We start from the raw sequence: 14,238 nt of genomic DNA on the forward strand, positions 1-14,238 counted from the left end.
AAGAAAAACGAAGAACTCAAAAGATCCATCCTCGAAAAGAAAAAACAGAAAAACAAGGAGGAAGACAACTTGTTTTGTTACATTGTGTTTGAACCTTCATCTCGGCAATCAAACTTCCAGTTTCCATCCTCGGTCTTACAAAGATTCAGAGAATATTCTCCGCCGCTCACTAAGGGTCCTTTGTTAAGCTTTCGGATTAAAATTTAGAAGACAACATTTTTTAATTCAACTCCAAAATAGTATATTAGTATATAAGTTATAATTATAAAATATTTATAATGAGAAAATTCATTAATTAAAAAAAATGTTCATAATTTTAGGAAAAATGTAAAAAGGAAGTCGGGTTGGTGACGGCCAACTACTGTAAATAACTCTGTCCGCCCGGTGCGTAAAGAATACAATAGTTCCATTATACGACCGTCGCATCACTCTTAAAAGAACCCAAATCTCTCAGACTATCTCTGGAGACGCAACCTTTTAAATCGAGTCGCTGCTTTTTTTAATGTCACGCGAGTCTGCAACATGCTCTGATCAACAAACTTACAGTTCTTAGTCTAAGTTACACTATCTAAAAATATCATAATCGTATACTCCAAAGGTATTTTGAAAACGTTTTAAGGGGGGTGAGGAATATTCGAATGAGAAAAAAGAAAAATTTCAGCTCCTTTATTAGAAAATTATATCAAAAAACATATTGTATAATGTAAGTTCAAAAATACTACTTTTCTAGCAGAGAACTTCATGTTTACAGGTGAGCATAAAGTACAATGGGGCAGTGGTCACTTCCGTACACCGTATCCCTCATCACAATGTCACAAATCTTATTCTTGATTCTCTCCGACACAATGAAATAATCCAGTCTCCTGTAAACAAAATCGTTACACTTAGAATCTAAAAAACAATTTCTACTCGTAACATTCAACTTACATATAAAGACCAATTAAGAGTACCAATCCTGGCTTCTGCTTATCTATTTACAACACTCGCTACCGCTAGCCTTTTTAAAGCCTTTTTTACATTGTAAAAAAATATCTTAGAATCTTAAAGTTCTCATTTTTCAGTTTGTCTCATTCCCCCCAAAAATCGTCTGCTTTGTTACACATCATCGCCTTCAATTCGCAAATTAATTCACTTTTTCCCTCGTTCAAAAAATAAGAAATTTCCACATGGAAACGTGCTTCTCGTTCATCGACCAGGAATTGGATTAGTATTGATAGATATAAAATTAAAAGCTATTGTGTTTCCTTACATGACACAGTTGGTCAGAAGATGCGAAAGAAGTTGCAAAAATGGACGGTGTCGTGAAATTTGCATTGCCCTCTGTATCGGGCAAGTTTTCGAGTCACTGATGCTATTTTTGTCTCATGTCAAAAATCAAAAATTCCAAATAGTACAGCTAAAATGGCGGTCAACATTGATTCTTTTTATAAATTAACGTGATACTTGGTACAAGGATGTGTTTTTTGTCCCGCTAATGTTGAATTTCGATTTATTTACGGAGTCAAATAAGAATAGCAGATGACTTTTATCTATATGGCTTTGTAAATTTACAAGAAATATTAATTATTGAAAAAATTTAGATTTAAAAATTGAGAATTTGGCCTTCTTCCTAAAAGTCAATTTTATACGGAGTCAACTAAGAATGTCTATCTGATATCTCTATTCTACATGGCATGGTAGATTCACAAGAAGTATTCATTATTTAAACATTTTCGATGCATAATTAGGAGTTTGGTTTTCTTTCTACGAATCAATTAGTTTATTGAGTCTACTAACAATGTTTATCCGATGAGTCTTTCGTATGTTGCGTTGTAAATTTAAAAGAATTCAAACATTAAGATTTTGGTCTTTTTTCTACGAATAAGGTAAAATTTTTAACAGAATTAACTAAGAATATATTTCTGATCATTTGTTTTCTATGATGCTTTGCGAATTTGCAAGAATAATAATTATTTGAAGAATAACGATTTAAAAAATTAAGAGTTCGGTTTTCTTTCTACGAGTCAATTTGTTTTTCGAGTCAACTAGGAATGTCTATCCGATGACGTTTTTCCATGTTGCTTTGCAAATTTACTAGAACTATTAATTATTTAACTAATTTAGATTTTAAATTAAGAATTTGGTCTTTTTTCAAAGAGTCAATTTGTTTACGGAGTCGACTAACAATGTTTATCCGATTACTATTTTCTATGTTGCTTTGTAAATATACCAGGACTATTAATTATTTAAACAATCTTGATTAAAAAATTAAGAGTTTTTTTTTCTACGAGGCAATTTGTTTACTGAGCCTACTAACAATGGTTATCCGATGAATCTTTTGTATATTGCTTTGTTCATTTAAACAATTAAGAGGAAAAAATTAAGAGTTTGTTCTTTTTTATACGAATAAGCCTATTCTTTTAGAGAATTAAATAAGAATATCTTTCTGATTTTTTTTCTACGATGCTTTGCAAAATGACAAGAATTTAAATTTTTTTAAACTATTACGATTGAAAAATTACAAGTTTGGTTTTCTTTCTACGAATCAATTTGTTTAAGAAGTCAACTAAGGTCAATTCAATGACGCTTTTCTATGTTGCTTTGCAAATTTACTAGAACTATTAATTATTTAACCAATTTAGATTAAAAATGAAGAATTTGGTCTTTTTTCTAAGGGTCCATTTGTTTACTGAGTCGAGTAACCATGTTTATCCGATTACTATTTTCTACGTTGCTTTGTAAAGATACAATTACTATTAATTATTTAAACCATCTAGATTACAAAATTAAGAGTATGGCTTTTTTCTACAAGCCAATTTGTTTACGGTGTTGACTAAGAATGTTTATCTGATGTCTCTTTTCTATGTTAGATGGTAGATTTACAAAAAGTATTAGATATTTAAATATTTTCGATTACAAATTAAGAGTTTGGTTTTCTTTTTGGGAGTCAATTTGTTTACGGAGTCAACTAAGAATTTCTATCCGATAACGCTTTTTATGTTGCTTTGCATACATAGAAGAATCATTAATTATTTTAACAATTTAGATTAAAAAAGTCAGAATATAGCCTTTTTCTAAAAGTCAATTTGTTTACGGAGTCAACTAAGAATGTCTATCTGATGTCTCTTTTCTATGTGGCTCAGTAGATTTACAAGAACTATTAATTATTTAACCCTTAAAGTACCATGGGGGTCATGAGCGACCCCAATTTTTGTTCTCGCGATTATAGCAAAGCCCCAGTTGTGAATTTAAATTTGGTGGTACCGTCTATCGTTAGTTAAACATCTCTTCTTACGATTTATACCATTGACAAGTGAAAGTGTAGATTAGTTGAGATCCATCATTCGTTGCAAGCAGTCGCCGTCTCGATTGGGGTCGCCCACGACCCCACATGTTGCTTTGTGATATTTTCAGACGAATTTTTTTTTTATTTTTGGAAAATATTGTGTTTGCTAGTGAAAAAGAGTATAGATATTGCAAAAAAAGTGTCCAGATTTTTTTCAAGCGCTTTTTCCTAATATATACACTTTTAAATACCATTGACTGCCTCCAATTTCTGTACATTCATCTCGTTACACCTCATCTTCAAGAAAGGTATGGTAATGCAGTGATCCGCAAAGACATCCTGATGGGAATTGGGAGTATTCTTGGAAAAGATCGGCTCTCTGAGGAACAAAGAGAAATCTATCATCTCGAGAAAAGAAAGAGGTGATGCATGTGCAGTATAAAAGAAGACAACGAGGCACGAGAGGCTTGTTATTCGTGCAACCGCCCGGTGTGTCAAAAGCACCGGGTATTCATGTGCGGTGATTTTGTCGGTACAGAATAACGCTTTCACTATTTTTTCATTTGTGATAATTTTGCAACGATTATTCGGCAGAAATAAGAAAATTGCAGGAGAACATAATGAAATAATCATTTAAAATCTTTTTTTTAACGCGCACCAAAAATGTTTTCATCAATATAACCTTATCTCCACACTAAAGGGATAGTTGGACAGTATACAATAGTTTTGTTGAATTGAAATAACGGATACTCTTTTTGCAGGATGAAATTTTTCGGCGGAGGTCGCCCACAACCCCGCATGGGGCTTCGTGGAATTATTACATAGGATGGCGCTTTAAGGCTTAAGCAATTGAGATTAAAAAATGAGGAGCTTGATCTGTTTGCTACGAATAAGCTTAATTTTTTTACAGAATTACCTAAGAATATATTTTTATGATTTTGGTTTCAATGATGACTTGCAAATTCGAAAGAATATTAATTATTTAAACGATTTCGATTAAAAAATTAAGAGTTTGTCTTCTTGCTACGAACTGATTTGTTTACGGAGTCTAATAACAATGCTTATCCTATGACACTTTTCTATGTTTCTTTGTAAATTTGCAAGAACTGTTAATTATTTAAACAATATAGATTGAAAAATTAAACGCTTGGTCTTTTTCCACAAATAAGCTCAATTTTCTTATAGAATTAACTAAGAATATCTTTCCGATTTTTTTTTCTATGATGCTTTGAAAATTTACAACTATTTATCATGTAAACAATGTTTATCAAAATATTCAGAGCTTGGATTTTTTTTCCAGAAAGAGGCACAATTTTTTGTACCGACTGAACTAAGGATATCATTCGGGTGCCTTTCACTTGGTTACTTTGTAAATTCCCAAGTATTCTTAATTATTTAAACAAGTTTTATAAGCAAATTAAGAGATTAGCTATTTTTAAAATAATGGGCTCTATTATTTTAGGGAATGAATTAAGAATGTCTTTCGACGAGTATTTCCTACGATACTTGGTTACTTTATAATAATTATTAATCATTAAAATAATTTTCATAAACATATTCAGAATTTGGGTATTTTTCAATAATTAAACATAATTTTTTTTTCAATTTCAGTACTTTTTCTTTTTCTTAATTTATTTCAGTAATATAAGTAAGAATTTTTGTAGGCCTTTTTCGAAAAATCTAAATAAATAATATATATAGAACAATTGTTTCTTACGTTTTGCTAAAAACAATTTCTAATAAAAAAATAAAAGCAATAAAAATACATGTGTTTATTTTCTTGAAAAACAAGAATATTCAATTTTGGAGTCAAACCACATGTCAATAGTTGAGTCAATTTTTAAAATAATAATGATGTGTGTCACAAATTTGAATTAACAAATACAAAATCGTATCATACAAAATCCTCACAAAAATTGCAGTGGGTTTCTTAGTAAGAAATCTCATCTTAATTCATGAAAAAAAAAATCTTTATAATGTCTTTGGACAACGACGAACATATGGAAAAGTATACAAGAGACATACGGTAAGGCGGTAAATTCATTAATTGAGAATAATGGCGTCATTTAAAGGAACCGCAAATAAGGAAAACGCGTCAAAGAAACTGGAATTTTAACTTGATTCTTTTTTTTTTATAATACTTTGATATCTTTTATTTACATTCATAATTCCTGTCTGTAACTTAATCGAAATATTGTGATATTTGTTTATAAAAATAGGTTCTATTATGTGTCTTTTATATGTATTTTTTTATCTAGCAAGAATATTAATATTGTTAAAATCAAACTGAAAATAAGGGTTTAAGATGCAACATTACTTGTTGATTACGTAAACAATTTTTAAGAGTGTTTTGATTACTAAATTAAACATTTATGTTGACTTTTTTTTAACGATCCTCTGAAACTTTTGGAGAGTCTTTGAACATAAGGTAATGTAACTTTTAAATGTGATTTTTTGTACGGGTCAATCCAGTTATCTTTCTTAATGGAAATACTGCAGATTTCATAAATTCGTCTCGAATAATACTCTTTATCAAAGGAAGCGGATAATTATTTTGAACTAATGTGAGTTTAATTTGATACTTATTCTCTTTCCTGAATTTAATTTCACTCAATTTAATGCATCTATCGATTAAACCTTTTATTAGGCCGACCTTTTGAAAATACAAATGATGGGAATTAAAATTAAGATATCTACCAGATCATTAAGCTTTTTAAAACAAATTGGTAATTAACTTACCTTCAATTGCTTTTATAATTTGTAATTCAAGGATATCTATTAAATTAGTATGTTCCAGTTCAAATTTAAACTGTAAGGAAGTTTCAGGACTGTTAAAAGTATTTATGAAATCGTTAATTTTATCAGAAAAAAATTTTATTAGATAGAAGATTAGAAACTAGAGTTTAGGAACATAAAATGGATTATAGGGTTGGAAATTTTAATACAGGTCTTTCAAACTATTGTTGGAACCTAAACCATTATTTTTATTTCAACAATATTACAATTCTTGCTATTATAAAATAAAGAGAACCAAGTTAAAATTCAAGTTACTTTGGCGCGCTTTCCTCATTTATAATTCCCTTAAATGACACCTCTATTCTGTATTCATGAATTTACCGCCTTAATGTATGTCTCTTATGTACTTTTTCATATGTTTGTCGTTGTTCAAAAACATTATAAAGATTTGTTTTTTCACCAATTAAGATGTAGTTTCTTACTAAAAAAAACCTCTGCAATGTTTTTTAAGCTTTTATATGATACGATTTTGTATTTTTAAATTAAAATTGGTAACACACATACGTATTATTTTAAAAATTGATGCAACTATTGACATGCTGTGTGACTCCAAAATTGAATTTTCTTGTTTTTTATCAGAAAATAAGCACAGATATTTTTATTTCAGTTACTTTTTAACAATCTCATCATTTATTGTTGAGAAAGTATTAGAATTGTCCGAAATTCGACACCACAGTTTTTCAACGGATCTCCACGTTTCGAGACCCCCTGAATCCGAAAATAAAGTTTTAACGGTGGCGTCTGTACTTTGAAAATTTTTGATACCACTTTTTTCTGAATTTGAAAATTCTATGTACGAACATTTATAGTATTAAATAGGAAAAACAATTAATCCAAATAACTTTTTTCGATACAAACAAAATTCTCAGAGTTATAGCATTTTCGAAATTTCTTTAATCAACCGAAAATCCAAATTTTAAGCCAAAAAATAATCAAAAATAAAAAAATTCATTTTGTGGTCAAACTATGTTGGATACGAAAAAATATGAAATAACAATAATTGTTATCCCAAAAAAGATCTACAATTTCGTGAAGAATCACTTCTTGGGAGGTCGCGTACTTTTTGTTTTATTCGTATAAAAAGCCTACAGAGCTTTGAGAAACTTAATCTTTGATCATACTTAATTAAGTAGACAATTCAGAATATGAAGACGCATAAAAATACTGCCTTCTAAAAGAGATCTTTTTGATCAAGTTTTGTTGAAGGATGCCAAATGCAAAAAATAAATATTTGAGAGCGAAGCGCGAGGTAACACATTATCGAGCACGAAGCGCGAGATTCAACCTTCGCGCGCCCTAGGCGCGTTCAAACTCGCGAGCGAAGCTAGCCGCGCATAGCGCGCGATGAAACTGTGCCCGCGAAGCGGGAAGAATTATAATAAAATGGTTTGTAATAAAATGTAAGAAATGACTGTTAATTATCTAATATTTATTTAGATCTGTGAGAAAGGCACGCAGTGATAGTGAAAACATCGGATATTGTTATGGAATTTTTCGTAGATTTGGATTTTATTAAAAATGCCCCAGTACTTTGAATTTTGTTATAACCGAAAAGTGGTATAACTCTTTTTTGTAGAACTGTCCACAACTCCGATCAGAACTATTAGAACTCTTAACATTTTGGAATTCCAAAATTTTGGATTTTCTAAAAGTGCCGTAGTTCATCAAATTTTGACTTGATCGAAAATTTTAATTACACTTTCATGTAGAGCTCCCATAAAAAAGTTCAGACCTCCAATCAGAACATTTAGAACTCTCAAACGCATTAAAGGTGAAAATGATGGGTTTTCTTAAAAGGGTTTTGTATTTTCTAAAAAAACCATAGTTCTTCGAATTTTGAATTGATCGAAAAGTTGTATAACACTTCTCTGTAGAGCTCTGAAGAAGAAGAAGTCCAGAACTCCAATCAGAACTCTTAGAACTTTCAACATTTTGGAAATAAAAATGTTTTGGATTTTCTTAAAAGTGCCACACATCCAGGAGTTTTGACTTGATCAAACAGTTGTAAGAAACTTTCTTGTAGAGGTGTCATTAATAAGTCCAGAACTCCGATCAGAACTCTTATAACTCTCAACATTTTGGAAATCCAAAACTTTTTATTTTCTTTAAAGTGCCATAGTTTTTCGAATTTTGACCTGATCGTAAAATGTTATAACACTTTTTTTGTAGAGCTCCCATAAAGAAGTCCAGAACTCCATTTAGAAATCGTAAACCTCTCAAAATCGGTAAAGTTAAAAATTTTTGGTTTTCATAAATCGTTTTGTATTTTCAAAAAGTGCCAGTTCTTCGAATTTTGACTTTATCGAAAATTTTTATAACTCATTCTTGTGGAGCTTTCATAAAGAAGTCCAGAACTCAACTCTTAGAACTCTAAAAATCGGTAAAGTTAAAAATTTTGGGTTTTCCTGCAAGGATTTTGTATTTTCTAAAAGTGTCATAGTTCTTTGAATTTGGACTTGATCGAAAAGTTTTATAACACTTTTTTGTAGAGCGCTTATGAAAAAGACCAGAACTCCGATCAGAACTATTAGAACTTTTAACATTTTGTAATTCCAAAATATTGGATTTTCGAAAAGTGCGGTACTTCTTCGAATTTTGACTTGATCGAAAAATCTTTTGAAACGTTTTTGTGAAGCTGTCATTAATAAGGGCAAAACTCTGATCAGAACTCTTAGAACTCTAAATATTTTGATTTTTCATAATTGTAGATTTTCTTAAAAGTGCCATATTTCCAGGAATTTTTACTTGATCGAAAAGTTGTATGAAACTTTCTTGTAGAGCTTTCAAAAAGAAGTCCAGTACTCATGTTACGGTGGACTCTGTGGGGGTGCACAATTCAAACTTTTCATTGCTCACTATCACAGTACCCACGCGTTACACATATACTGCACCGTAACCAAGGCCATCAACTTTCCTATTTGAACTCCATTAAAAACAACGAGACGGCAAGAGGGGCAAAGAGCGGTGGACAGAGACTTCGCTAATTACACCACGCGCGGGCTGGACAAAGGTAACGATCCTCGCCTCCTTCTCCGCCTATGAACTCGTTCCACTTCTTTTCACTCATGCTCGCCGGATACTCCCCAGCGATCCGCGAGACCATTAAATGTTAATTAACAATGTCAATTGTTAATTAATCTTAAAAATCCATAAGAATACAATCAATTATTTTCGGTTGGCTACGCAAATTTCAAATTTAAGATCATATGATGAGAATCAAAATTCCAGTAATATTGGTAATGACTGATAGCAATTTCACCCACTCCTTCTTGAAATAAATCAGCCGATAAATAAAAGAAAACCAATTTGTTCACTAACTAGGATAACTAACAAAATAAGGGGATGAGCTTAATATTTTCATCAAGAACGAATTCCATTTCGAAACTCACTAAACCACGAGAAAAGTACAACATTAAAAAAAATTCTGAATCGGCCCAATTACTAATGAAATTTTGATTCAAATTATTATTCAGATCTTTTACGTTAGCGGCTTCCGGCCGCGATAGTTCACCGGCCAAAAATTCAGGTATTGCTAAAAACCCTACCTAAATTATCCATACCATTGCCTATGAGGTACATCCTACCTGTTACCTCCAGGCAGTCGTTCATCGCTTCTTCCCGATATCGGACTAATTGTCCGAGAGGAAAGATTCGAATTGAAGTCCAACTTGCCCGTGGCAATTTTACTTCGCGCGGGACTCGGTACGCGGGTTGTCACTCCCATAAGTACGTATATCGGAAGGGCAGTGTCTAACAAAGAGTGTTCTTGCGACGTAACATTTGAAAAACCAATAGATGAAAATCTGATAAATTCCAAAATATATTAGCTGTGTGCAATTAGAGTTAAAAGGGTTTAATGGACTAGAGTGGAGTGAGAGTTCGTGCACTGTGTCACGCGAGTTAAAAAGTGGTGGACGACGCTCTGCGATAGCAGATCATCTGTTAAAAAATGACAGAGATTATTATATTTAAAATTGCTTTCACATTTGTGTAAATCTCTCTCCAACTCGTATCTTTCCCTTTTCGGTGGGACGGAGAATCGGGTAGTGAGATATGGAAACTATTGTCTAAACTTAGAAGGCAAAGTTGCTTAGCCCGTCATCTTCTCCGCTACCGTGGAGATAGGCTCGTTCGTAACACTCCCATCAGAACTCTTAGAACTTCTAACATTTTAGAATTTTCAAAATTTTGGTTTTCCTTAAAAGTTCTATAGTTCTTCGAATTTTAAGTTGGAGGGGAAACTTTATAACATTTTTTTTTCGATCTCCTATGAAGAAGTCCAGAACTCTGATCAGATCTCTTAGAACTCTCAACATTATGAAATTTCAAAATTTTGGATTTTCTTAAAAGTGGCGCAGTTCTTTGAATTTTGATATGATCGAAAAGTGTTATAACGATTTTTTGTATAGCTGCCATTAATAAGTCCAGAATTCCGATCAGAACTCTTAGAACTCTCAACATTACAACTTCACAGGGACGGACCACAGGCAGAAATCATTTCGAGTTCATCACTAGTGGGCGCTTACTCGTATCATAGATACGTTATTCGATATATGAACCGTTCCCAAGATCCGTATGCTAAATCATAACGAGGAGGAGAAAAGTTTATTTGTTCGGAGCGTTCATAGCAGAATATAAATTTCACTATATACTTATACTTCTTTGAAAATTTATCCTCAGTTAAAATTTTTTTTTAAATTATATTTTTAAGTGATTCATAAATTTACAAAGTTCAAATTTTATTTCTTTGGATAGAAAAGTAATTACTTTTTATTTAAGACTGAACAGAAATATATTTATTTATATATGTGTTTATATATTTGTTTTGCTAAAAATTAGTCTATTGTATTAAAAATTAATTTGTTTGTTAGCCATTAATTTCTTGAACTAAACATTGAATGAATTCAACTGATAATTTTTCTTTTTTTTTGTCCAAATATTTTTTATTTCTTCGATAATTCACATTTTTGTAAAAAATATGTTAATACTTTTTGGAAAATTGTTTCTTTGGCATACAATTTACGTCTGGGGTTATTATTATTATTCTGGGTTGTGACCGTAACAGCCTCTGACGCTTGGGTGATAGCGTAATATCCCCTTATAAGCCTTAGGCGTGACCGCATAGCCCTCTCCATATGGAGAGGACCGCAGCTGCGCTGTTTCTGATATATAACTCATTGATGCATCAATTGCCTGTGAGTATTGCACGTTTCCCCGCAATCGCAGGGCAGTGACAAAGGATGTGAGTAGAGGTCTCATTATCCTTTCGGCACAGGCGACAGAGGGGACTTTCTTCAAGCCCTATCTTATGTCTGTCGTATCGGATGTTTCTGTGTCCTATAAACATTTCTGTTAGGACTTTCATTCCGTTCCTCGCGAGCTTGAGTATTTCCTTCGCGCGGTGAGCGTTCAGCTTTTAGCCCAAGAGTGTTTTAGCCTGACTGCAGCTAGAAAAAAAATCCCACTCATTCTAATATTCCTCAGTCAACCAACTGTTAATATCTTCAGTGACTAACCTACTGGAAATTCCTACGACTGGCTCAGGTCCAGTAAAATTTTCTTTTGCTGCTAGTTTTGCTAGTCTATCCGATATTTAATTGCCCTTGATTCCGCTGTGTCCAGGGAACTAAAGCAGAGTGACTCGGTTGTATGTCGCTAGCTTATTTAGTGCCTCAAAGGACTCCCAAACTAGTAGTGACCATTCCTCTTTCGCGGATAGGCTAACATGGTACATCTATTCGCAGAGGGAGCGACGAGTGGACATTTTGTCGCTAAGCATGCTAAGTTTCGGCCTTCTCGCAATATCTATTGGTATTCGCATTACTGTCGAGATATTACTATCGTGTACCATATTCAATCTCCAGGCCGCCTTCGCAGCCACTGCCTTGATTTCGAAACATCGGTGAAGCCTCTCAGAACCAGTCCCCTGATCCTTTCCAGTCGAGAATTTACAGTAGATAGTTCGTCAAGTGTTCCACATAAGGTGGTATCGCCCTTAGTCGTAGTTAGGTTCCTGTTATCCAACATGCGGCAGGTCTATTCTACGAATGTAATGGGCACATCGTGTGCGATCATAGCCAACCTGATCACCTCTCTAGAGTTGTAGTTAAAGGCTCCTTCGATGTACATAAAGGTTCCAATCGCGAGGCCTTTTTGTTTCAGTTGTCCTTCGATTAGGTTAACTGCTGTGCTTAGGGCCGCCTCAGTCGAGTGACCAGCCCTATAAGCGTGTTGTTACTTGTGAATTGGCCTACTTCACAAGAAGTTATCTCGGATATTTCAGTCCAAGAGTCTTTTCACTGTTTTTAGTCGGAAAGATGTCAGGCTTATAGGACGGAAATCCTTGGGCGAAGAGTACCCGATCCTGCACGTTTTCGGAATTAAAACTACTCTCGCACCCCTCCATACCGTTGGAACATAACCCAACGTTAGACTAGCCCTAGCAAGTCTCACAGTCGGCCCAGTGATGATCTCGCCAGTCCTTTGTAAGAAGACTGGATATATACCATCTGGACCAGGAGACTCGTAAGGACTGAAGGACTTAAGGGCCCATTTGACCCAGGTTGGGGTATCAATCTCGCTGGCTAGCCGCCGCTTTGGGCCCAGTTGTACCACAGGCTACTTTGATTGCCTCGGAGGTGCCAACCCTCTTCTCCTAACTTTTTAAAGCCAATAACCAATAACTGATTCAAATATAACTTCACCTGTTTAGTTACAAAATTTTCTGCTTTTTTCAAGAAACTGTTTTTTGGGGTACAATATTCTGTTCATTAATCATTAATTATTGATAGTTTGCAGAGAGGGAGGGGGGAGGGAGAGAGAGAATGAATTCCTTTGTGAATGAATTTCTCAAATTGTATTGCATTGCAAGACCTCAACGTTCACCCTGTTTTCCTTTTATTCGCCCCAGCAGAGTCGTGCGCGACAGCTGGCCACAAATTCTTCAACCATTCCGATAGAAGACTCACAGAGATCATTTCTCTTCTCACCGCAACGAGATTCATGACATCAAGTTAACTCTCTCTACTCGAAGACTGCAGAGAAAAGACACTGACATGCTTTCTTCTCCTCTTTGGCAAGATTCTTAGGAAAATTTTGAACAATTTTTTTCAAAAATGAAATTTAGGAAATTTTTTTCAATTTAACAATCTTTTTTAATTCTACAAAAAATTATTAGGTATAATCTTGAAAGATATTTATGAATTTTAGATCTTTAGAGATTAAAAATATATTTTAAAACTTGAAAATGTTTCCGAAACTTTAAAAAATATTTTTTGGTTTCTTTGAACCTGGTAAAAGTTCTAAATATCTTTTAAATAAACTCCAATATTTTAAGTATTCAGTAAAATCTTGTGAAACAATAATTTTTCTAAATGTCTTAAAACTTGTCTACATCATGCTTGGACAGATTTTAATGTTTTAACTGTAATAATATGGACATTCTGTTTTCATATTTTTCCGCTCATACCTGCGCAGCTATTCATTCTACTCATTGAGTTTTCTTACAATAGAAATAGACCATTAACGGAGGAAATTTCTAAAATTCATTAGGTATAACCAGGTATACGGACTATAGGCAACAATGTAGGATGTTCGTACTTGATTATAGAACAATGCTGTTGCAGTACCTTTTGCAGTTTAATACTTAGAAATTTTTGGTTTTGTATGTTACATTCAAATATTTAGTACTTATATAACTGTTTTCTTCTAATTTATTTAAATAATTGTATAATTTAATGCAGTATTTTTGCCTGTATATTTAATAAGTATATCTTTCCAAGTATGTGATTCTAATTTCAAGCCAAGACAAACACCGTTTATTTAAAGCATACAATTAAAAAAATATTTTAAAAAGCTATGAATAACATGTTTATCACATTTTTATAAAATCAATCTTTTCTAATAAAATCTTCTCAAATTTTTAAGAAGTAAAACCTTTCTTCGATTGATTCTTAAATTAAATACCTTAATAGAAACATGAAGGTGATTTATTTTGTCCTTACCATTAATTTAGATCAATAAAAAGAAAGGGATAATCTGAGTCACATTTCTTTATTTTTAAATTAAAAAATAAGCATATTGCAATATGCGAATTTTCGAACAATCTGTCGGTCTCAATTGATCGTACGACCAAAATAAATGAAATTCATGTTCCTATTAAAGTATAATCAAACTGT

General features: G+C 32.8%; 1 protein-coding gene across 4 annotated transcripts in view; it reads right to left on the minus strand.

The window, feature by feature from the left end:
• Positions 1-651: 651 nt before the first annotated feature.
• LOC117180014 (DNA-(apurinic or apyrimidinic site) lyase) overlaps positions 652-14,238 on the minus strand; it is a 144,338-nt gene continuing 130,751 nt past the window's right edge. For 3 of the 4 annotated variants that reach the window (XM_033372293.1, XM_033372290.1, XM_033372291.1), the window contains one exon: positions 652-863. In XM_033372293.1, the coding sequence (XP_033228184.1) occupies positions 746-863 (118 nt within the window). In that variant the 3' untranslated portion in view covers positions 652-745. Of the gene's footprint in view, positions 864-3,619; positions 3,645-14,238 lie in introns of those variants that run through there. The other variant, XM_033372292.1, reaches the window with a different exon arrangement.

The sequence above is a fragment of the Belonocnema kinseyi genome, chromosome 9, assembly GCF_010883055.1.
Source record: "Belonocnema kinseyi isolate 2016_QV_RU_SX_M_011 chromosome 9, B_treatae_v1, whole genome shotgun sequence".
Taxonomy (NCBI): Eukaryota; Metazoa; Arthropoda; class Insecta; order Hymenoptera; family Cynipidae; genus Belonocnema; species Belonocnema kinseyi.